The 24,885-nt window shown below is 45.6% G+C and overlaps 1 protein-coding gene across 5 annotated transcripts in view; it reads left to right on the top strand.

Annotated features, from left to right (window-relative positions):
* Nucleotides 1-24,885, top strand: part of inpp5a (inositol polyphosphate-5-phosphatase A) — a 134,358-nt gene that overhangs the window by 57,550 nt on the left and 51,923 nt on the right. For all 5 annotated transcript variants that reach the window (XM_076076600.1, XM_076076601.1, XM_076076596.1 and 2 more), the window contains 2 exons: nucleotides 16,679-16,742; nucleotides 17,835-17,938. In XM_076076600.1, the coding sequence (XP_075932715.1) occupies nucleotides 16,679-16,742; nucleotides 17,835-17,938 (168 nt within the window). The remainder of the gene's footprint in view (nucleotides 1-16,678; nucleotides 16,743-17,834; nucleotides 17,939-24,885) is intronic.

Here is a 24,885-nt window from a genome sequence, read left to right on the forward strand (position 1 = left end):
ACCCCCTCTTTTTTTAGTTTTTTCCTGCCTCCCTCGGCAAGCGTTCTCTCCCTGCCACTTCTCATCTAATATGGCCATAATTGGGTTTGGTTGTACAAATCAGATTTCAGCAATTGGGTTATCCTCCTCTGAAATTGGAGAGGTCTGTGGGCCGGTATGGGTGGAGAGTTAATCTGCTTTTTGTTAAGCCCTCCTTTTGGTGGCCGCGGCGGCAACAACATCGGGCCGTGCCAGTTAAAGCGCTTTACCTGTCACTGTGGACACGGCTCGTAATTTAGCCCCCTCTTCAAAAAAATAAAATAAAAACACACACACACACACATTATACACATCCAGCCACCATCTGCTTCTCCTCGTGCAAATAATGACATTTGAATCGAGCATTAACAGGCTTAATTACTTTAAAATTGTCATTTTAATTTACACTGATATAGTATTGATCACACAAGCAGAGATTAAGGCCCTCAGTGGAGCGGTTGATGTGGAATTAAACAGGGCCGGGTCCTCCTGGGGCTCGCCTGGCCTGTCCTGCCGCAGCCAGAAGAGGAATGACATCCTCCCCCTAATGAACTGGCAGCATGCGCAGACATGAATTTCAGGCCCTGCCGGAGAAGGAGGGAAATAATGGGGTTTGGGGAGCCATGGCGGGTTATTCATTCACTGCCATGCACCAATTCTCCTGTGATTCATCCCTGGGCCCCCAGACCCCCACTGCCTGTTTGCCTGGCACATCCAGCCTGCCTGACCTTTCTCCCGCCTAAGTGTATGTATATATATATATATATATATATATATATATATATATATATATATATATATATATATATATATATATATATATATATATATATATATATATATATATCTCCCCTCCCTCCTCCACCTAGCTTCATACCAGGTATCATGTACAGAAGGATGGAGTGGCATTGGGGGGGTCGGAGAGAGAGACACCTGCAGCTAACCCTAATCCAAACACCCTCCCCCCCCCATGCGGTGGTGGAAGTGGCGGTCCGTGATTCTCCCTCTCATCCTGGCTCACCGGCCTGTCTGAAGACGACGCCGACACTTTCCTGGGGAATTGATCTCCTCGCTCGAGCCCGGTGTCACGCACGGCTGGTTATGATCTGGGGGGGGGGGGGTGGGGAGGAATCGTTAAATAAAATCCAAGCAATTTCCCCCCTCAGTTTGAAGAAAGCCTGTGGCTCGTGTGCTGTGGAGTAATTACAGCAGCAGAAATAACCTCTTGACACCTGTATCCAATGAGCACGCTCAAACAATCACTCGACACAAGTGCTTTTAATGAACGGCTCTTAGAGTGAGGGGCCCCCAATACGAATAAAGCCCGCTCTGTGTTATACACACACAGGAAGGAAGAGTCTTCTGATGCACTTTTTACTCAATTGAAGCACATTTTGTGAGACAACGGTGGCTGCTGTGAAAGTTTTTTTTGTGTGAATAGAGCAACAGTGAGAAATGAATATCTCGTCTTGCTCGATTTCTTGATGTATCTCAAGTCAAATATCATTTATGGCATTACATTTTAAAATCTGCTGAAATGATTTCACCAGTGTAAACAGCTGATAGTGTAATGACACATGCTGTTGGATAACGGGTAATGGTGAAGCCTACAGTAGGTGGCAGAGCAGGTCGGCCGTTAACGGTAAGGTTGGTGGTTTGATGCTGAAATGTCCTGGAGCAAGACACCGAACCCCAAACTGTGGATTTATATGGGGAAAAAATGTTGTCCTGGCAAAAGTGTTATGTAATGTTGTTGAGACATTTCAGATAGCAGGGAAGTGTTCATTGGTAGCTGGTTTCCACTTTTGGTTTTAACAAAAATATTCAAATTACATCCAAGTGAACCATCCAAAGTGACAACTTCTTCCATTACAATGCTGGACATACAACTGGGAGGGTATTGCTGTGGCCACTCGCAAACATCATGAGGAATCCTGGAATCTTTCTCCTTAACCGAAATGCTATTTATTGTTTTTTTTCTGGTTTCACAAATAACACAAACTCAAAGTTTTTGTCGTTGTCCTCACCTACAGTTTAATACTTTGCATTAATTCCGAACTGCAAACATGCACCTGCCTTTCAATAGACACCAGTAAGAATTTTCAGGAGCCATACCTTAAATGTATATAGATGTTTTAGATAAGTCACAGCAATCATGGTGGTGACTCCATCAGCCTCCATGTATGATGGTAGTAATATGTTATTGCATCTGCACTCATAGCAGGCGGCATCTTCTGGGTCTGAAAAGTGAAGCCAATGCGGAAGTGCCTTAAACTTGCATTCTCTCTAATGTCCATCAGGGGGCGACTCCTCTGGTTGCAAAAAGAAATTGGATTGTATAGAAGTCTATGAGAAATCTCACTTGATTTATTACCTCAGTAAACATTGCAAACATGAGTTTATGGTCTCAATATCTAGTTTCAAGTCTTCTTCAATACAGCATGATGTTCATTTAGTAAATTGTGGTGCATTTAGAGTAAATGGGCAAAAGTTTAGGCTTTTAGTCCACAAACCAATGGGTGACCACATCCACTTCTTATATACAGTCTATGTCTGACGGTGCATGCTCTCCTCTTCATCGCCTCCTTTCTTGTTGTTCTCCACTCTGAGCTGTCAGTAGCTTCAGGAATGATTTATGGAAACAGGTACACATTACGAAATCAGACGGCGATGATGTCTCGGTGGCAAAGTCAAAACAGATCTCAAGTCTCTGCCTGTCCTTGAGCCAGTTGACTACCAGTGATTTCTAAAACCGCCCCAATGATCAGAACAGATTGAAAGTGTGTGTGTGTGTGTGTGTGTGTGTGCGCGGGGGGGGGGGGGGTTGTTTGTGAGGTCCTCATTTGATTGCATTACCTACACCTGGATGCGGTGAGGTGGAAGCCATCTTGACAATGAAGGCTGAACAAAACAACAACCCTCTTCTCTCTTCCCTCTCTCGGCTCGCGACTCTGCATGACTGATATCGAGATGTCCTCCAATACGCGTAATGGACTTGGCAAGGCCCGAGGTGGCTGGGCTCGGGCCTTCTACTCCACTCTGTCATCCAATCACCTTATTCTAATGCTATTGCATTGTTTAGTCAACCAGCCGTCCATTTACATCAACCCGTAGCCACGCGGCCACACCACAGAGGCACTTAATAGAATTAGCAGGTATTGTGCAGCACATTTTAAACACATAGGCCATTTCAGACGCACACACTCAGTCACCCCGCCGTCCCTCCCTGGGCCGATGAGCCCCCCTCTTGCTGTCTGAGTAATGGCATCACGGGCTCCCCCCATGAAGCGCCAGCCGCTCCTCTTTAACTGTCATAACTCTGCACTCGGCCCACCGCGGACAGTTTATTCGGATCTTTAAATGCGCAGCCAGTATTGTTGTCATGTTTGTGTTATGTACTACATAGTAATAGCTCATAAAGCACATTTGTTGCATTATTAGATCATTTTTCACTCGCTCCTTATTAGAAAATAGGAAGCCGGAGCTCTCGGCCGAAACAGCCGGTTAATTATAGGGCTCATAATTTCCTAATCTGATTTTGGGGAATGTTTGCGAGTCTGTTAGGCCGGCCAGGACATAAATAAACGGAACAAAAATGAAACGGCAACGTGTCTGGGAATTTGCAGTCATATGCCCTCTCTTGCCCTTGACTGAATGCTTTGTTTTCCTTTTCAAACCCTTGACACTCCCAATGTCATCTTTTCAAACAAATGAGTCTCATATGCTCTCCCCCCCTTTGTGGTTAACGTGGAACAATTTCACATGAAATAACCCCAAAATTGTCTCAAGGCCTCATTTTCTAATGTTAAATCTAGAGTTCATTTGGAAACGACTGGGTCAGGGGGAAATCAGCAATGCCTCTGTCCCCTAGCCGCCAACCCCCCCCCCCCCCTTCCTATTAAACTATTACCAATAAAAACAGCCGCACACTCCCAGCGAGAGGGTGTGTCCTGCCCGGTGTAATAACGAGGGCCTTCCTCCTTGTCCCGGTCCCCCGGCCGATTGATTTTTGCTGGCTAAATTAATGCAGTCGCTGTAGGGTTCTGGAGGTCAGAGGTAGACGGGTTCCAGCAGATGAGGGGCGGTGCTTGGCATACGGAGAGGCAGCACGCCGATACGGGATCTCCAGAGTCTGCCTGATGAAACTCTCTGCGGGGTCTGTTTGAGGGCGGAGCACGCAATATAGCTTATGATGTATTGTCTCCGCGCTGTTCAGCGCACGTGCCGAAATGCATCCCCTATGATTGACCAAGCAAATATATAGGCCCATTTATTGACTACACTCACTCACCCCAATGTTGGTTTGTTGCCCTTGCTTCATGCTGTCTATCCTTCTGTTGGCTGTCTTGATGGCAAAGCGTAATCAGTGAGTAATGCTTCCCAAGTGGGAACCAATCTAACACAAAGGGTGACCCAGTCAGCAGGGTCCCTGCACAAGTTCAAGCCACAATGGCGGCCTGTGTGCACCACGCTGTAGCTAATTTACAACTCATTAAAGGGCCCTCTAATTAGATTGGATGTTATGCTCCTTCAGTTAAATGCAAGCTCTTAATTTTAACTGCCTATTACATTTCTGAAAGGGGAAAAAAAAAATCTTTTCAAAGCACTCTTTGGCCGACTGGAAATGAAGCATTTGAAGCAACGCTGAGCTGCAGAGAACTGAGTCCTTCTTTCATTAAGTGAGTCTGTGTCTTTGAGACTTAAGACCATGAGCTGATACAAACGTATGGCTGTTTGTTGGTGTTGATGTAGAGGATCTAGCACTCTCTCTGGTGGCCTTATTGGAAGCCCAAAGCTTTTGGGTTAGAACAGCTGACTAGTTGGGGAAAAAAATGTTTTTACAGCAGACATTTTAACTGGTCAAACACAGGTGTAGCTAATCAATTCATTAGTTGCTTATTGGTTCCACCTGGTGCAACTAATATATATATATATATATATATATATATATATATATATATATATATATATATATATATATATATATATATATATATATATATATATATATATATATATATATATATATATATATATATATATATATATATATATATATATATATATATATATATATATATATATATTAGTTGCATGCTAGCTGACAAATGAAGTTGGAGCTAGCGTCAGTAGCGGTTTATACATGCAAGCTAATGTTGACGCATCACAGAATGGCCTGCTAGCTAACAAATCTACCCCTTTAAAATGTTTGCATTTTTATTTGTGTTGGTTAGTTTTCATTTGTTTTTATGGCAAAATACAAATCGTACTAAGTACGTAGCTTGGGTCTAGATGGACCCTTTAAACAAGTACACACAACTTAACAGCAAAACAGTTGCTGATCAAGACAATACACACTAGTACAATTTAAAAAGTACCATTAAAAACTGGATCAACTGGATCATGTGCGACTAATATGTTTGATCCTTTCTTGAAAACAGTTTTCAACTTGCATGTTGTTTTCTGATGGTGAGGAGTCCCACATGTTGATTCACAGAACATTTAAAGAAATGTGTTCATGAGAAGTTTTCTGAAAGAGCACTTTAGAGGCATAGATGTCGCGTCATCCTGTTTATCAGCCAAGTCGCCTCAACAATATCTACAGGTGGAAGGGGACAGAAAGCTGCCCGCTGTAGCTCGGCTGTTTACGTCGCTCCCCTCGTTTGTGCAAAGCCGAAGTCGAGCGTTGAGTCTGGTTTGTTCTCAAGAGGTAACAGATGCACTGCACATTGCGTATTCTTCTCCACCGACACGTGACCCAATGACACACAATACACTACCACCTGGTCATCTGTGGAGCGCTCAAAGGGGAGGGCGAGGCCCAGGAGCCCTGTCGCAGACCTGCATGGGCCCCCTCCAAATCCTCTTTTCCTCCCACATTTCTGTGGCTGTGGTATGTTACAGGAGAGCAGACGTTGGTTTTCGCTGCCACTCTGGCCCCTGGCACAGGACCTCTGCTCACTCTCAGCATCTCAAAGCTGTCTTTTAACTAGGGGCCAGGGGAGAGAGGGCCGGATGCTGCGATTGTACGGATAAAAAAAAAACAAAAAAAACATCTGCGTCAGAAAAGTCCTCCGTTGTTCGTTTTTTTTTTCTTTTTTAATTTATTATTATAATAATACAATAAGAGGAAGAAAAAGAAAATAAACCCATGACATAATTTCTTGTTATCTAAGAAAGCTGAGGCTGCATTTACATTTGCTTTTCATGCAGCGTCCGTGCGCTCTCAGGGCCGATGCACTGGAGTATAACTAAGCTAGCATGGAGGATATCCAACCATTTAAATCAAGCCTCTGGGAATTTTACATAACACATCATTGGCGAGCATCGGTTTTTACATAAAGACAAAGAAAGGCCACAAAGAGCCACCGGACGGGCGTCTTAGCCTGAGACGAGCCGCTGCGCTGAGTGTTTTTGCAGACTCCTCTAAAGCTTCACGGTCCTGTGGCCACTGTTGTGCTGCGAGAACGCCTCTGCTCATACCCAGACAGAACACAGACAGAAAGCTGCTTATTCTTTTTTTTTTTTTACACATCGAGCAGAGGGGGGGGGGGCAAAAAAAAGAAGATTTTTCTGAACGCGACCTCAAATCTGAACCCTCTACTCTGATGGGGCGATCTTCAGAGAGGACCGCTCCGGGGCCCACGAGGAGATACTGGAGACCGCCATCGATTGTCCCCGCGCCGTGGATGCCGTCATATATTATAGATGTTTCACGAGATGGCTCATGATCTAGACGATGTTGCCTTCATTTAGGAAGAGTTGTGTTTGTGCTAAAGGGGGAGGAAGGACTCGCGATACAGAGAAATGAGCGCCTTCCTGATAAATTCTTCCCACAAGTGACAAAGTAATGCCACTAAGATGTAGCAGACTAATATATCTCACTACGGGACGCCGCGATAGAGCTGTATCTCACTGGGCGGCCAAGGATGCCACTTCGTCATTACAAGGCCGCGTGAGCGGGCTCACGGACAGTGCGGGACGGGGGGGGGGGGGGATCAAAGCGGCCCTCCGGACAGAAGCTGACTGATTACTTTTCCAGCTGACATCGCCGCTCTGACAACCGGCGTCCTCAGGGAGAGTTGACTTTGCTCAATACTGATTATTTGACATGGAAAGTTGCATCACTTTACCCCAGATGTTGACAGGTGTGCGCGCACATATGCTTCTCTACAAACGCTCATTAAAGGCAAGTAAACAAGTCGTGCATTCAGCCAATATGTATATAAAAACTTTTAAAACTTCTTCATTCGACCGCAGTTAAAATGATATTGCTTCCATCCCCCCAACAGCCTGTATGATCCTAATCCAATCGATTCCTTCACAAATGAGGCCACGTGTATGGGCGCAATATTAAATCAGATAATAATATAGATTGATGAACAGTCCATGACAACATTAGCAGGCTTTTCCAAAATGCACAGATGAAAAAAAAAAGAAATCAATGAGCTCAAAGACCTGTCATTTGCATGGGCCTCTTCCCCTAATGGGAATACTTTTTACAGACGGGGAATTACAAGTTGAAATATTCTTTTTGATTATTGGACATCCATAGCCAAATATGATTTACATTAATGAGCGTAAGTATATTAAGGGCATTTTATCCCCCAGCATCCGAAACAATTGAATAATGGCGCTGGCAACCCAGCGGAGGCCTGCGGAGGTAATGTCACTTTAATTACTAATGGATACCTCGATTGTTCAGACTTTGATTTTTCATCTCTGGGAGCAATCGAATAAGGCAAATATTCATCATCCTCACATCCCCTTTTAAAACGATGATTTCTGCCGAGCCCAGACAGCGCGGTTGTTTAGAGAAAGTGGCCGTTTAGCGTGCTGTTCTCCGAGATCAACGGTTTATTTGGAGATTGCTTTCAAAAGATTATTCTCCACGTGAAGACAGAAGGAGGTCTTTTCAGGCCCAATTGCAGACGTCTGATGTACTCAGGCCCGGGACGTTGACCTTGTTAGCGGGGACAGACATTGTAAAAATGTCCCTTCAGAACCATAATTGCCCCGCATATTGCTCTTCGCTGTTTGTCATTGGATGAATGTTACATCCTGTTTTAGTACTAGTTGTGCCCGGTGTCTTGATTAAATTGTGAATTTTGACCTGAGCTTTTATTATGAAGTTACAGAACAATCCGACCACAGCTGTGTGTCAATCTGGGCGACCTTAAAGGGCTCTGCTGGCTCTAGTCAACAGCAGTACTCTCTGGCATTGCTCTTTAATTCAGTTAAAACACAGATACGGTCCCGATGACCTCTCGAGTCATTGGAGATGTAATGTTAAAAGTGTCTCCGAGTTAAAATGAGGTGGCATCAGGAAACTGCATCTTGTTAAAGACGCTCCAAACTGTTATAAGCAGACGGTGCAGTAGGGCTGACTGATAAGGCCAAAGTCTCCGAGTACTTCTAGTGTTCATTTATACCACGATACAGTAATTATTATGTAAATTAAATAAAACAAATAGTCAAGCCCAATCAGGGGAAACCCGGATGACATCATCTTTAGCTGCTTTTACGCTTTTGAGGCCTACAGTTGCACCTGTGTCAAGCTGCAAGAAAAACACCCTCAACACGGCTTCATTTACTCCGTTTTCACTGTGAATTTACAGACTGCCATGTAAAGGACATCTGGCCCGGCCTCCTTAAGAGGTCAACAGCAGCACCGGCCCCACAGGTGTAATCCCATTTACTTTGCTCCTCGGATTTTATGTCCTCGTTTAAAAGCTGCTGAAGTAGCAACATGGTATTAGTAAATACGCAGCTGGAATATATATATATATATATATATATATGAGCATTAATCATTCTCCGTAGTGGACGGGACGCTGCTGCCTCGCTGCAAACCGGCAGAAATGATGCATTGAATAGAACGTATATTGTTGTCCTTTAATTGTGACTGGAGTTCTGCTCCCTTCCTATAAGCATTACATCAAAATGTGCCCCCACCACATTTCTGTCTTATTGCTTTATCAGAAGACATTTATTCAAACCACTCCTCTCTGAAAATGGAAACGAGGTGCTTGTTACTGTATGTATCCAACATTTTTAACAAAGTTATCAAACTCTTCCATCTGGATTATGCTGAACAAGCCAATGCTGTGGTCTAAAGCAAAAAAAAGCAGCTCTTTTAAAGTCTGAGTCATATCATGTATACGCGTATTCACTTTTCTTTTTCCTTTTTTTCCCTTTTCGTTGAATGTCATTGCTGTGATGGTTTTATTGCTTTAGACCCCTCTGCCGGGCAGGTTAGAGGAGCGACTGCACGACTGATGAGCATGGCAGGAAATTGGCAGATGGAAGCATCCATTTCACCGCTAATTAGGGGGTCTAGAAGCCCGCCGACTGACAGGGTTCAACTGGGCAATGTAGTGCCTGCCAGCTCCCATCCCGTGCGCTTTATAAAACGCTCTTTAATTCCCCGGCACAATATCATTAACTTTGTAAGTGGATGAACACAATGGACAAGCAATTTAATTAAGTCCTACCATTGAATGTTGGAGGGGAGACTAAATGAAATTAATGCACAATATTTCCCAGGGAGGCAGCCAACCTTGGGAGTGGGTCTGGATTGTTGGCAGGTCAGGCGCTGCCGTGGCTTTGGCCAATTATGCCTTGTTTAGACCCATCCATAATATTTTCCTCAAAAGAAAATAAAATCAGTGGTTTCGAGATCAATCATGAGCGCCTGTCGCTCTGCATTCTGGGAGATTTTAGAATAATGAAGTGGAAGCCCGGAAACGCGGTCTGCAGAGCTGAGATCCAGGTATCGTAACTGATCCATACAGCAGTGGGTTCACTTGAAATACATCAATAGATGGATGGATGGAGGTGGGGTTTGGGTTTCTGGGATGGCAATGTCGGCTGGTCGGTCGCTCCACATCTGAACAACTGTTGGGTGGATTGCCATGCAGCCTTTGTGCAGACTTTCGTGGTCCCCAGAGGTTGAATCCTGTTGACTTACTTTTTCTATAGCGCCGCTATGAAGTTTATATTTTATATATATAAATATATATATTATATATTTTTTTGTGAAATGTCTATCTGCAGTGATATTCTGTTCAGACATTCATGGTCCCCAGAGGCTGAATCCTATGTCAGAATTTGTACTTATTCAGTGAATTATGAAAAGGGATTGGCAGCAAGTTTGGTGCAGAAAATCATGGTTCCCAGAAGTTGAACCCATATGTCCTTGGCGATCAAGTCACCAAGTTTGGTGTCGATGGTCCCCAGAAGATTTTTTTTTTTTTTAATGCAGACATTCATAGTCTTTTGGTGATCTCTTGGCTTTTAATTTTTGCCCCATTTTTGCCCCATTCATCATCCTGTCAAAATCGTAATTTGTCTAATACTTTCGCTTTATCTTGCTAACTTAATTATCTATTTATATGTCTGTACCATGACCATTACAGCCTTTGCAGAGCTGCTAGCATTGCAGTAGACTCTTAGTCTTGTTGGTTTTGTAAGCATACATTAAAGATGCAAACGTTATCACAACATTTTAGGATAAAGAGCCTCATCCGGCCGTATTTTGATGCTACAGGTCCGTGTGATCCGCCTTTAGCCATAATACCAGTCAAAATGAGGCTCAGGTGGTCTGGATCTGCTGTTCCTTTTTCAATCCTACGGGATCAATACTAGTCCTGCTTTGCCATGTAAACCAATTTCCTAGCAAGGTTTGCTCACGGGGACCGTGGAAGAGCATTAAGGAGAGTAAGCTCAAGTTAAATCTTAATTACTGTGAAATAAATAAGTAAATGTACGTTAACATGTTTCCTATCAGTATATCTTTGAACTGTCCAATTCCTTCCCTCCGTCCCGTCCCCCCACCTCCAAGACACACACACACACACACCCCAGAGACAAGGGCTCCTTCAGGACGTGACGGATGGCTCCGGCACTCGGGCCACTTTCAAATCACAGGAAGTGACAGAGGAAGTTTTAATGAGAGTTTTGTCTGTGTATCCAGTCAGGGCTTCCAAGGCAGCCGATGAATAATAGACACTGTGGCTCAATACTCTGAATACTCAATCAATGGCAGTGGGAGAGGGCCTTGGCAAACACATATGGCAGCACCGGGGTGGGCGGTGGGCTCAGGAGGGGTAGAAAACACTAAGGCTGCTCCATCTGTATCTCCTAGCAGGGGAAAAAAAGAAGCGAGCCGTCTCTATTGACGCCGCTCACTTTTGTGCCGCGGTGTTTTCCTTTGGATGACAAACAGGCTGTTTGTGCAGTATTGGAGGCTCCCACGAAGGTGCTCTTTATAGCCCCCCAGATCCTGCATGTCAATGGATCCCTCACTAGGACAGGGAGAGCTGATCCCGAAACAAATACGTGGATTCCTACATTGGCTAGCCGTCGGAGCACATAGTCTGCTCTCTTGTCTGCCGAACCCTTCGCGCTTTGTATTGGAGTATGTTGAGAACGCAGCCGTGTATGAATGCTGGTCCTCAGTGACTAATGAGGATATTATGTAGCTATTAGTCAGAGCTTATGTCTCTGCCTCCTCCTCTAAGCCGCTTTGACATAACATGCGTTCCTGATGTATCGCAACACCGTTCCTTCATGACAGTACATCTGATTGACCTTTCCGATAAGACCGACCACACGCGGGCGGGCGGGTGTGAGTGTGTGTGTGTGCTGTGGTGGTGTTTCCACGTGCAGGTTTATGCGGATCACTCTGGATTTGACAGATGAGGGGACTCCAGGGATTTCTGAGCAATGAGATATAAACTGGAAAAACAGCCCATTTTGTCTCTGCTGTCCAAAGGGCGAAATGCCACGGGAACCCCCTGAGGAGGTATTTCTCTGAGGTGGCTGCGACACTGAGATAACCCTGATCACGGCACAGGTGCTGCATCACTTTAAGGGTAGTGTCGTTAATGGGTATTTCTGTTTTATTACAGACCTGTCTTGTTTTCATAGTTTTGGCCATCCTTCCTGATAATAACGAGGCCCTGTTCATTTCTCAGATCTGGAGAAATGTCAACATGGCTTAAAGGGAACACGGGCGGTGAAGCGATCAAACAGGTTGTCGACTAATGGATTGAGAAACTACTCAAATCTAAGTGGTTTAGTTAATCCAGGTTTACTTGTGTCTGATCATTTTACTACCAGTGTTCCCAGTAAAATCTTATTAGTATGGGTCGCAAGGATGTCCACAGCTACAAAAACAAGACCCCGGGTTGTAGTAAACCATGATTACGCTAAAAGGCAGCATGAGTAGAATTTGTCGGCCCCTCCTCCCCCGTTACTACGAGGGTTACGGTGCTCTCCTGTAGGTCAACCCTGCTTCACTCTCGTTTTGGAACGAACTTTGTCAGCTTGGCGTTTTCGCCTCACCATATTTGCATGTTTTTGCGCTGTGTGTCTGCCATTTTTGAAGCTTCGTCTTGGATGCACGCTTACGATCCGGCACCCCCGGTCGCTGCGTTTTTATAGAGGTTAATGCCCAGAAACATCTGAAAATCCTACTAATTGGTTTTTTTGAAGGTTGACAATGCAGTCCCAGCACCAGAGATGAGACAGAATGAGGTCCAACATTGCCCCCCCCCCCCCCCCCCCCCCCCCCCCACCAAAAAAATGAAAGCAAGTAGCATTGAACGACAGGGTTAGTATTTTTCTTCAAAAAACATTTTTTACATTTTGTTGAATTTCTCATTCTATCCTGACAGCAATTAATGAATTAAATGCTCTGACAAAAAAAAAAAAAAAGAAATCTAGTATTGCAGGACTGAAATCATTTAATTCAACTGGAATGTAAAGCTTGGAGGGCTGACCTGCCTGCCTACCTGCCTGCCTACCTGCCTGTCTACCTGTCTGTCTACCTGCCTACCTACCTGTCTACCTGCCTGTCTACCTGCCTGTCTACCTGCCTGTCCTGGTATTCTGCCCGTGCTTTCATTGCTCATCACTGAAGCTGTGAGAACTAACTCTAGCCATGTTCGTTCTTTACCTTCATAATGATCATTTTGGGGGAGTGGCTTTGGAGGGAGGCCTGAAGTTGACAACTTTCTTGCTAGCTTTAGCAACATTTGGAGCCAGTGCTGCTAGCTACTTTCATTGAAAACAAGTCAGCAACAATGGGCTCGTTTTTTTTGGGTTGGTGATGACTTTTTAAATCTAGCGTACTCTTGTTAGTTCCTCAAGATTACCTACCCCGCCTTTAACAATGATTATAAGTATGGATTGGGACAGCAGCACTCCAAAAACACCTCAAACCTCACTGCTGGAGCCTCGGTTAACCAAAAACAGAGTGGCATCCTTAATGAAAACAATCATGTCCGGCGCCAGTTAACATGTTTTGAGTAAGCGGCCCCTTGTTAAAGGGCTTTCTGAGCGTATCATCTATTTCCCTATTAAGAGCCCTCACGGGCACAGCAGAACATTATCCCTCGCAAGTTGCACAGCGATGACACCCGGAGCGCGTATGTGTCAGCTCTCCCGGGACTGGACCACTCTCCCTCCGCACAGATTGGAGGTGAGACCTTGGAGGAAAAATGATTACTTTTATGTTTGCTTTATGGCTCATTTTTCACATTAAACCGCAGAAAATCCATGCGGAGGTCACAGAATTCCCGCTTCCCCCCGTCGGCCGGAACTCATTTTTGCAGCCCTCGGTATCGATAAAGCATTCAGCGGAGCAAAGTATGCACGGCTATGTACTGCAGCTCTCAAGTCTCTTATCTTTTTTTCTTTTTTTCCCCATGCAGCCAGTCTATTGGGACTTGTTCAGCCCGTATCTGCTGGGATTTTTGTGGAAATGTCAACTACACACACACACACACACACACACACACACACACACACACACACACACACAGTCAGGGTGGCCTTATCGGTGAGCGGCGAAGCCAACACGACTCGCGATAAGAGATGGCATTGCCAGAGCGAGTCATAAAACTCGTCTTTTTATGGCGCGGTTATTGTCTTTCTGTCTACAATTATGGTGATTACTCATTTCCCCTCCTCCCCCCCCCCCCCCCCCCCCCCCCCCCCCCCCCCCCACCACCACCACCACCACGGCCCTCACGGTGCACTTAATAGACTGCATTTTACTAATGGAAAATTAAGTAGCCGCCGTGGCAGCGGGGGTTTATAAATATGTAAAATATACTTTTAATTATTTCAAGTGAATCTGGCAGCTAATCAATAAAGAGGGACGTGACAAACATACGTTTGACGCGGGCCATTGTAAAGCCGCTGGTAACAGATAAGCACGGCCTGTCAGCGCAGTCCGGCCCTAATGAATATTTTGAGGCTGTCATGTCAGGAGACAAATGGATTAATTGCGCCCGGCTAATATAATAGCTTCTTCATGAAGAGTGCCGCAGAGGAGAGGAGAGCGCGGCTGCCGCTGCCCGGCTCTGTACCCCGGTGTCAAATAAATATTTATCAGGGTGGAGGTGGGGTTAAGTAGATTTTTCGCGATTACACGGAGAGCCACTTAAGCGTCGTCGTTTGTCATTTTATTTGAGAATTGATTCGGGCCGATTAGTTTGGTGTCATATTAATTTAGTATTTTTGTTGGGGGCCTGCAGCGAGATTCGGCTTCCTCCACACGAGAGACTGTTGAAGATGAGGGTTTCATCGTTCACTTCTAAAGGTCTCTATTGTTGTTTTTCCTGCAGATAACAGCTGTTGAAGCTTTCATTAATCAGGGTTGAGGACAGATGATAACTGATTTTTTTTTCGTATTAATTGATAATTATGTTTTGAGGAAAAAGTCAGAAAATGAAGCCTGTCCTAATTTCCCAGAGGTCAAGGTGAAATCTCTTGCTTTGTCTTCGTTCAAAATATTCAATCTGTAATATATAACAAATATTTCCATTAATCAGTTATGATTTTTTTTGTCAATTCATTTTCTATCCATCAACAATTAATCAGCTTATTGTGTCCGCAGCAGTACTTTGAATCCTTTTGATTTCCAATAGACTGATGAAACATTTCCTGTTTTTATCTCCATAATTCCCCGTGTGTCATATTTCAAAACAGTCATTTTCACTTGACTGCCCTCTGAAATATTTACACAAACAGCAGCACCAAGCAAGGGTGGCACCGTTTTGACAAATAGCCCCCCACCCACCCCACCTCCACTCCCATGCTGCCCGCTCTCCTATCCATCTCTGTCTCCAGGTCTGTTGTCGGCACTTTAAGGTGAAAGAGAACATAAAGACAAGTGAGCGCGGCGGCTAAGTGTAGGGGGGGGGGGGGGGGGCTTCCTGGAAGCCGTCCTCTCGCGATGGGAGGCTTGTGACCTTGAGTCCGTCCATGCCTCTCGCCCAACGCCGTCCCCGCCGCCTCCCTCCGTCAGAGCAGGAGAAGGTGGGGGGGGAGGGTCACCAGCCGCTGTTCTCATCAATTAAATGTGCGACAGTGTTTCCCCCCCGTCGGCTGGACTTATATGTCAAGGAGATGGGCAGGACCTCATGTTTGTGCTTTTGACAAATCAGCAAATGTTTAATCTCAAGATGTGCCGGCGCTCATAAATAATGCAGAGGCCGGGCGGGGGGGTGGACCGACGAAGAGAGGCGTCTGGCCTCAATAGAGGAAAACGCAGGAAAAACCCTTCAGACTAAATCCTCCTCGGTGCCCAGAAGAAGCTTTTCTTCTTCGGGTGTCTCCTCCTTCCTTCTGATCACACCCCTCTAAGCCCACTCCGCCACTCCTCCTTCCTGTTACTGTACCTGAGTCTCGCCTTCCGACTTCACCGTGTTCCCTCCATCTCTGTCGCACGCCGGGTTTTTGTTGTGTTTTTAATTTGGTCTTTGTAGTAAAAGTTTCTCAGCACCTTCTGCCTCTCTCTCTCTCTCTCTCTGTCCCTCTCTCCTCTCTCTCTGTCTCTCTCTCCCTGTCTGTTTCTCTCTGTCTCTCTCTCTCTCTCTCTCTCTCTCTCTCTCTGTCCCTCTCTCCTCTCTCTTGGTCTCTCTCTCCCTGTCTGTTTCTCTCTGTCTCTCTCTCTCTCTCTGTTTCTCTCTTCGAGGGCAGAAAGGAGGCTGATCCCGAGCCAGAAGTCCGCTATCTCAAAGACACAGGGGATTGAGCTTTGAGCTTTGCCTCCGTGTGCTCCCCCTGAGTGTAAAGAGGGCGACAGAAAGCAGTGTAGCGGACTGTGAACCGCATCAAATCCCCCCCCCCATCTCGCTCCTTCCCACAAACTTTGATTGGCTCGTCCACCGACTGGGAAAGTTCCCCAATTGTCCGCGGGGGGGAAATTAAGATTTTAAGCCCATTGAAGTCGATGTTCATCTGAATGTGTCCCTTTTGAGAGCTCGAACTGTTGACGCGCCACATCAGAGGAGAATGGAGTCAGGGGGGCAGGGGGGGGGGTACTGTACAGGGAGCACCTGTTGTTGTGTAGTCGGCGGTGTGTAGTGTGTAGTGTAGAGGCTCTCCCTCCTTACAGACCAGTTTATTAGTCGTGCTTCCTCCCATTAGGGCACTCCTTCGCACACCAGATATAATGGGATCAATTAGAGCTCTAGAGCAAGTTGGGGAATTTGTTGGGAAACGGTGGAACCTGTCATGTAGAGAGGTGATGATTGTTGATCCTGGATCGGCTCCAGATCTGGTAAAGAATTATATGTGTTGGAAAAAGTGTAATTTATGTAAAAAAAAATGTCTCTCAATCTCACTCCTTTCCTCCTTCTCACAGGCTCTCGGAAGTTTCTACTTCATCCACGAGTCTTTGAAAAACATCCACCAGTTTGATTTCAAAGGTGAGTATCCTTTAACTCCCCCCCCCACACACACACACACACGCACACACACCATAAACCATAAAATGAAATTCCCGTGCCCCCTTCATCCCACCCCTGCACCTCCAAGCACATCACACACAACCATTCGCGGGCCATTCCCGCTTCCATCAAAAACCAGCAGAGCTAAGATTGGCTTTGAGGATAATGTAAAGGGAAGGGGGGGGGGGCCCGGAATGGTAATGCTTATTAATATTAGGATTTAATTCATAAGATTTCGGGCCCGGCGGTAATGGTGTGCGGCGGGTTATTGGACAGTTACGGCGGTCTCATCAGGCTGCGGTGTCAGAGGGCCCCGGGGTCTGGCGGCCACGCTAATTAAAGGAGGAGATATAGATGTGGAGGCGTCCACGCTTCCTATTTGACCCAAGTCAGCATTTGCCAGTTGCCCTGCAGTGAAGGACAGGGCGAAGGCAGGGGAGGGGGTCGTGAGGGACCCCCCCCCCCCCCCACACACACACACACACTTTAAAGATGTGATTTTAAGTCTGAAGTCTGAAACTACTGTGTTGCTTCTTTGTTTTGTTTTGTTGTAGAGCTTTTCTTTTCCCAGCAGGCATTGCGACTTGTGAGTGCAGGAAAAGCACACATGTAGTTGGCGCTGCTATTTCCAAGTGTCAGTTAACCGATAGCAGCTAAATGGAACTCAGCCATCACTCATGTCACTGAGCTTTTTGCTCCTGTGACGTGTCATTTTCATACGCTGCTCTTTCTAACACAACTAGAATTAAACTTGATCATACAGTCTCCCCCCCCTCCTCCTCCAGAAGAGAGATCAAAGACATGCATATATATTTCGGGTTTTCACCTCTCACCTCTCTCGCTGAAGACCCATTCACTCCCAGTTCTGACCAGCAGGTGGTGCAGTTGTCTGAGGAAGCCAAAGTGGCTCTGGCATTCTTTGAGCTTTTAATTGAAACAGGAGATTCAGCCTCACACACACTGGGGTCTCCGGCCATGTTTTGTCACAATAAACTGTCTGAATTTTTCCTTCCTCTTCCTCCTCCTCCCCCTCCCTCCCTCCCCCCTCTCTCTCTCCGTGTCCACTTGAAGCCAAGAAATTCAAGAAGGTCGTGGGGAAGGAGACCTACTCGGAGACACTAGAGAGCACACCCTCCCTGGAGAAGGAGAAGTTTCCACAGGACTACTTTCCCGAGGTGGGTGACGTGACGGGCAGCACTTGGCTGACTGATGGCGGTGTTGTCGTCCAATGGCAGCTCTCTGCCGGGACGAGGGCCGACGGACGGAGTGAACACATACATCGCATGCAGGTTTAATAAAGCCGCTGAGTTGAAAAAGTCATCAATCAAGGACACAAACCGATGAATGTAGATTAATTTTCCCCCCTAAACAAGATTGCAAAAGAAATCATATAAAACACCTGAAGCATTGAAGCTTGTTCTGTTATACGACTTAATAATTTAAAAGAAAAAAGATTCTTTCTCCTACTTTTTCAATAATTTTACAAAAAAAGCCATTTCGTTTTCTATGTATCTCTTTTTCGTCCATTTTTTTTTTTCCTGCTTCGAGGAAACCCATCTGACACATGGCTGATTTGAAGACAAATCAGTCACAAAAATTCTAATCGAGAACCGGGGGGGGGGTCCTCGCTGTGTCCCGTGGAGCAATTCCCCTGCTCACTCCGCCGTGTTCGGGTTTTCTGGTGTGTGTGTGTGTGTGTGTGTGTGTGTGTGTGTGTGTGTGTGTGTGTGTGTGTGTGTGTGTGTGTGTGTGTGTGTGTGTGTGTGTGTGTGTGTGTGTGTGTGTGTGTGTGTGTGTGTGTGTGTGTGTGTGTGTGTGTGTGTGAGAGCATAGCTGTGCTGATATAGTAATAAAGAGCACGGCCGCCCGTGTGTCATCCCCGCACTCCCCACTCATCTGTCAACCATGCTCCACCGGTCGCCTCCGCAAATATATGCAAAACAGATGGATACGGCCCCTTCACACACTTCCCCCCCGATTTCCGTCTCTTTCACACACTTGCCAGGACACCCCACCCTGAGCCGCCCTACACACACACACACAAACACACGCATCCAAACATCTTCAGGTTTCCCCACGTTTCCCTTCCGGAGATGATCTAAAACCAATTACACTGATTGAGGCGCAAAAAGCCATTCGAATGATTGCAGCGGACGCGTTGGTTCTTTGCGTTTTTAGCGGGACGAGCGAAGAAACGCGGCAAACAAACGCGACGCGGCGTGAGAGGGATGAGGGGATTGATGTAGAGGGAAAGGAGGTGTAGGAGGGGAGGGCAGATGAGAAAAAGTTTTGCCCCGGTGATTTATGCCTCTTCCCCGGGCCAGGATATGAATCTGGGATGATGCTCCGGAGAGCAGCACTCCAGATAATGTTAGCCCATTTAAAAAGAGCAGATTTGTGTAGTCTATCAGGGTCGCCGAGTATTTTTTCTTTTTTTTCTTCTCCTTCCCCTCCCTCTCGCCCTCCTCCGCCGCCCCTCCGTAGTGAGAAATTGGTTGTTATCATAGATCACAGATACTGCTCAAACCTCTTATGAAAGATGAATTAATTTCACTAATGCTTTAATGCAAAGCTCTCATGAGGGAGGCAGACTGGTGATAACCCCTGCCTCGTCCCAGCTTCCTCCGCCCGTGATTTATGCCCTCTTTTAGTAGATGAAACCGCCTAGATTTGCCATCCATCTGCAGCTTTGAGGAATCCTATTACACCGGGGGTGGGTGGGAGGGGGTGGATCTTGGGCCGAACTGAACGCCACACTCGCACACACTCATAAGAGTCCCGAAACCAGGTGCTCGAGTCACAGCTCTCAGGTTCGGGTCTCACAACAAACGTTGAATGACGACCCCCCCCCCCCCCCCCCCCAGCCGGAATATTTAACGCGATCAGCAAAGCCGCAGAGGGCAGGTGTCGTGTTCATGTGCTCATAAAGAGAAACAAAAAAAATGTTTGAAATGCGTCCAGTATGTCACACAGAATCCTCCCAGGAAGGTTGGAGAGTGACAACAGACAGCTCAAGTAGCCGACTGTGTGTGTGTGTGTGTGTGTGTGTGTGTGTGTGTGTGTGTGTGTGTGTGTGTGTGTGTCTGCTTGAGTCTTCTGTTCACGCTCCCCCTCGTTAATAAAGTGTCAGTGAGCGGGCTGCTGGTGACATCATGGTGGGAGGGCCGGGTGTATAAAAGGGGAACCAAATGTCATTTAGTGCATTGGGCGGTGGGAAGCGTGAGGGAGTCATCGCAAGGTTGGTCCTACCTGCAGAGAAGGGCCGCATCTCAACTCGATTCATCTGCAAATGTATTTCTTCTATGATCGATCGATGACGATGTCCCAGGACCCGATGTGATGCCTTCAAATTGCAAATTTTGTCAATTTACACTGATGTAAAAGTACACAGAAGCGGGATTCTTAAAGTCACAGTGAAACGGACAGTCAGGCCGGTCTTTGATTGGACTGCTAAAAAGTGGGCGGGTTTAGGAAAACTCATGCTGTAGCTAAACGTTTCAGAATGTTTGATGGATGGATGGATGTCATGATGTTATCGGTTTAAATTGGCTGGTACTTCCTAACCTAAGCACACGTCATATTTTGTTTGACAGGAAGAAAAGACGATTCGATTTTAATTCTATTTTTTTTTTTTTTCTTGTTTGTTTGCAAAAAAAAACTTTGAACTAGATGTAGATGAATTTTCTGTCAGTCATCCCATCTATTAATTGTTAGCGTCTATTAATAGCTGCAGTACCAAGGGTGAAACTTAATGTCAAACCAGTGTGGAAATAACATTACTTAACGCTTTAGAAATGTCCATTCTCATTGAACCCGGACCGCCCGCCATGATGGCTTTCTATTCCAGCTTTCAAACGCCTCTCAAACCCAACGTCATAAAACAAAAATATTGGGCCAAATCCCCCTTACATCCACACTTCCTGCTCGGGGCCCTCTTCTGCTCCCACGGCGGTTTGCTTCTGATTTAAGCGACAACCTCTCCGCATGCAAAACATCAGCCACCTCCATAATTTGGCCTTGAGTTACGGCTGTAAGTGAAGGAGAGAGAGAGACGCAGGGACGTTAATTGAAATGCTGAATAAGAAGGAAGTGGACAAAATCGTCGGCGCATTTCTCCTGAAAGGTCGGCGTGATGGATTCGGCGGCCTGTCGTTTCCCCGTTGTTCCGTCAATCCCCCCGCCCCGGTTGGGGGCGTTAATATATTTATTTGTTTGGCTTCGGTAATACATGCCTCCAAAAGCCATTGCATCATAAGGATTTGTCATTGCCTTATATAAATAAAGTATACGACCCAGACCTTAATGCGCCCTTGCTATTGATTGTTTTATGCAGCCGGTAGGAAGAAAAAAAAAAGAAAAGAAAGAGTGAAGGGAACAGGCTGTAGATCAACATCCATATGAGTTTGTGTTTGTTGTTTGGCACCACGAAGCGCGTCCATAAAAGCATTGACTCGTCGTACCCTTTTAGCGCCCTAAGCTCCGATACGGGGCTGCGATTACTTGAAAACCCCCCCACCACCACCACCACCACCACCACGGGTTTTGATTTAAACACACAATCCGCGAACGCGACGCCCTGGTGGCGTCAAGGAGATGAAGTCACTCAAGCTGGCATCGCTTGTAAAAACGCCCGTCGCATTTATCGCCACGTAAGACACCTGTGACACAGATGGCGGGATCCGCGGGGGGGGGGGGGGGGGGGGTACGATGTGGAAATGAAAAGCTTAAGCGAAGGCTTTCCACGCTCATTTATTTATTTTTCCGTACACTGATGGATCAGAGAAATCATATTGATTTTTACGACTGAAACGTCCAATTTTAAATCCACCATTTTTTTCTCTCTTTCTTTCGTCTTCTCGAAGCACTCGACATTCCTGCGTCGTGGTGAGCGGGGACAGAAACGAAGGCGGCTGCTCTCTGTACATGGTGGTGCATCTTTATCCCAACACACGCACACACACACATATGTTCGCGTGCTGTCCTGTCATATAAACCCTATGTGAGGCCCTCTCTTTATTCTCCCCCCCTCCCCCCCTGGTTGATGGAATAAAGATAAATGTGACTGTCTGCTGGGGCTCAAATCAATCAGCGTTTGTGTGTATTACTTATTACTCACAGTGCATTTCTGTCACGGGGCTTTTGTGTAACCCCCCCACACACACTCCGCTGCCCTGCACTCTTCTATCAGACGCCCCCCCCCTCCAAACATCACCCCGTCATAATGTTATTTATGGGGGTCGGACTTTGAGCTGAAATATAAGAAAGGTCAAAGAATCGAACGTGACACGCTGGGCAGGAGGGTGTTTTGTACTGGGACTGTGTGTGTGTGTGTGTGTGTGTGTGTGTGTGTGTGTGTGTGTGTGTGTGTGTGTGTGTGTGTGTGTGTGTGCGCGCGCGTGTGTGTGACGTCTGACATTTTATCGGAGCGTAATCTTCCATTGGTCACAATTGGGGGGGTTTATTTAGTGGTTCCCAGTGAATCCGATGGTCCTTCTTCCCTCCATCGCCCCATCTCGTCTATATTTTTGGTCTTATTTCCTGTCTGTCTGTCTCTTTCTCATCCCGTGTGTGTGTGCGTGACACACCCCCCTGGATGTGACCCGCCGTGTCGCTGCCGTTCATCACTGCCACGGGCGTGGACGCCACCGCTGACCTGCGGGAGGTCGGCCAATGTCGGCCCCCGAAGCCTCGCGACCTTTTACCGTTGCCCTTTGACCCCCCCCCCCCCCCCCCCCTCACCGACCATCTCGTCCCCCTCTCTGTGCCACCGACTCCTCACAGCCGCCAACCCCCGACATGTGATATGATTACGTGTCATGACTGTGACAGAGAATGGCGAAAAACTGCGTATTGGCTAAAGTCATCTGTTTTTAAGAAGATGTGGTTGCGTGTGTGTGTGTCGGGGAAGGAGGGGGGAGGTGATGATGATGTCTCCGCAGGAGATTAAATGGGTCGGACAGCATCTGTGTCATCATCCCCGCTACCCAACATCAGCTGCGGCGACCAAATCATGATGTCATCGTGTCAGCCAATAGAAAGAGAGAGAGATAGAGACACTTCTTTTCTTCTACACTTTGATTGATTGCGTGAGATAATCATCTTAACCGCACTCCCATTACAAAATAAAAGCACTTAGATCGGGTGAACGAGACGGTTCCTCCTCACTTACCGATATGTAGATGCTTGTTTCGCTCGACTCGGATGGCCGGTCCGCGTGTTTTTTACCGCACGTGTGTGTGTGTGTGTGTGTGTGTGTGTGTTTATAAGCAAGCGATGAAGCAGGGGGTCAATCAGTCATACGTGGAGGAAATGGGGCAATCTGGGGCCGGGTGTCAGGGAAAGTGATGGATTTTAATGCCGCGATTGTAGTTAATGGCTCTTTAAATTAAATCGAGATTAAACGTCTCTGGCTGCAGTCAGAGCTTGTATGGGCACTGAGCAAGCCCCCCCCCCCCCCCCCAACACCCAACACCAACTCTTAAATCTCGTCCCTCCTCGTCCTCCCCACTCTTAAGACTTTATTTCCTCAACTTTACATCAACAAACGCATCCAGTACAGTGTTTTAAAAAAAAGAAGAATCTGTCTAATGTATTCTGATTTAGTTTGTTTAAAACTATTTTTTTTCATCTGTTATGAATGAGTCAGTGCGACACACACGCGCCTAATTCCATTTGCTCCTTTTCAAAGTCACAATGTTGGGACAGCGAGTTATAATTGGGCCCATACATCCTGCCGAGGCCGTATGGATTAATTCAAGTATGCTAATGTAATTCAATTTGATACAGTTAATCTTGCACTAATGCAGATTGAAGGATGTGAGGTGCAATCAAATACCTCTTAGCCCTTTTAATTTGCTTCAGAGTTTCTTCTTCTTTTTTTTCTTTTTAAAATAAAATTAGTCAATTTGTAATTATGTGACCTGGCCCATAATTAGTTTATTCATCACTGCAGTTAACTCCCCATTAGGAGTATCGGAGCGAGATGGACGGGCTGAGGGAGAGAGACTTATTTATCTTCTTCAGAATGGGAACACTCGCAGCATCAATTTGTCTCCCGTTTAATAACCGGCTTCACGGTGAACCATGTGCTGTTTGAGAGAGGACTCTGGACTTGTGATTGGATAATTAACTCGAGGCTGGCGGGTTGCGATCAAACAGCTGCATGCTGGATGTCTGTTTATTCTGCGTGACTTTCGGCCCATACAGGCTGCAGCTTCTGCGTTGAAGAACTACCTTCTGATGTGTCAACAAAGTTTATGTCAGCTGGATTTAAACCAATAAACAGATTTCCTTTTTTTTTTTACATGTAATCAATGGAGGAAAGTATCAAAGTATATTTACTCAACTACTGAATATAAGTACAGTATTGGCGTACTTATACTTAAGCGTATTTCTATTCCATTTTATGCTACTTTATACTCTCTTCTCAAAACATTTCAGAGAGAAATGTACTTTTTACTGCACTACATGCATTTAAACGCTTTAGTTATTATTTTTCAGATTCTTTTTTTTAAGATGTTACTATTACTTGTTATTAAACTAGTCAGTGTATCTAACGTTGGCTGCACATTGACGATCGTTTTTTTACATTAGTATTCAATAATATAATGTATTATTAATTATTTAACACTCTTTGGAAGTGTTTTTGCTGTTTACTTTTATTAATTATACATGATAATATATAATAATAATAATAATAATATAATAAGTATGTTTCGCCGATAATACTTCTGTACTTTTACTAAAATGAGTATTTTTAGATTGTGGTATTTCTACTTTTACTACAGTAAAGTATCTTGAATATCTAAGTATTTTTATTATCAATGTATGTGATCATTTATGTTCTCAAGTTATAGTATAAAATGTTAATATTCTCAAATTGCTAGTTTTGTTAAACCAACTGTTTTAAACATGAAGATATTTGATTATAACTTAACGCTTAAAACAAAGCAACAAATCCTCACAACTGAGAATCTGGAATTTGGGTTGTTTGCCGTTTTTGACTGAAAAATGACTCGACTATTAAGAGTTCCCGATCAGTGAAGAGTCCAGTCAACTGACTAACCTACGGTGGTGGAAGAAGGCACCTCCTTTACTTTGGTAAAAGTACTAAAACCAAAAT

Source organism: Anarhichas minor, unplaced genomic scaffold, assembly GCF_050575085.1.
Source record: "Anarhichas minor isolate MPS153535 unplaced genomic scaffold, ASM5057508v1 ptg000058l, whole genome shotgun sequence".
NCBI lineage: Eukaryota > Metazoa > Chordata > Actinopteri > Perciformes > Anarhichadidae > Anarhichas > Anarhichas minor.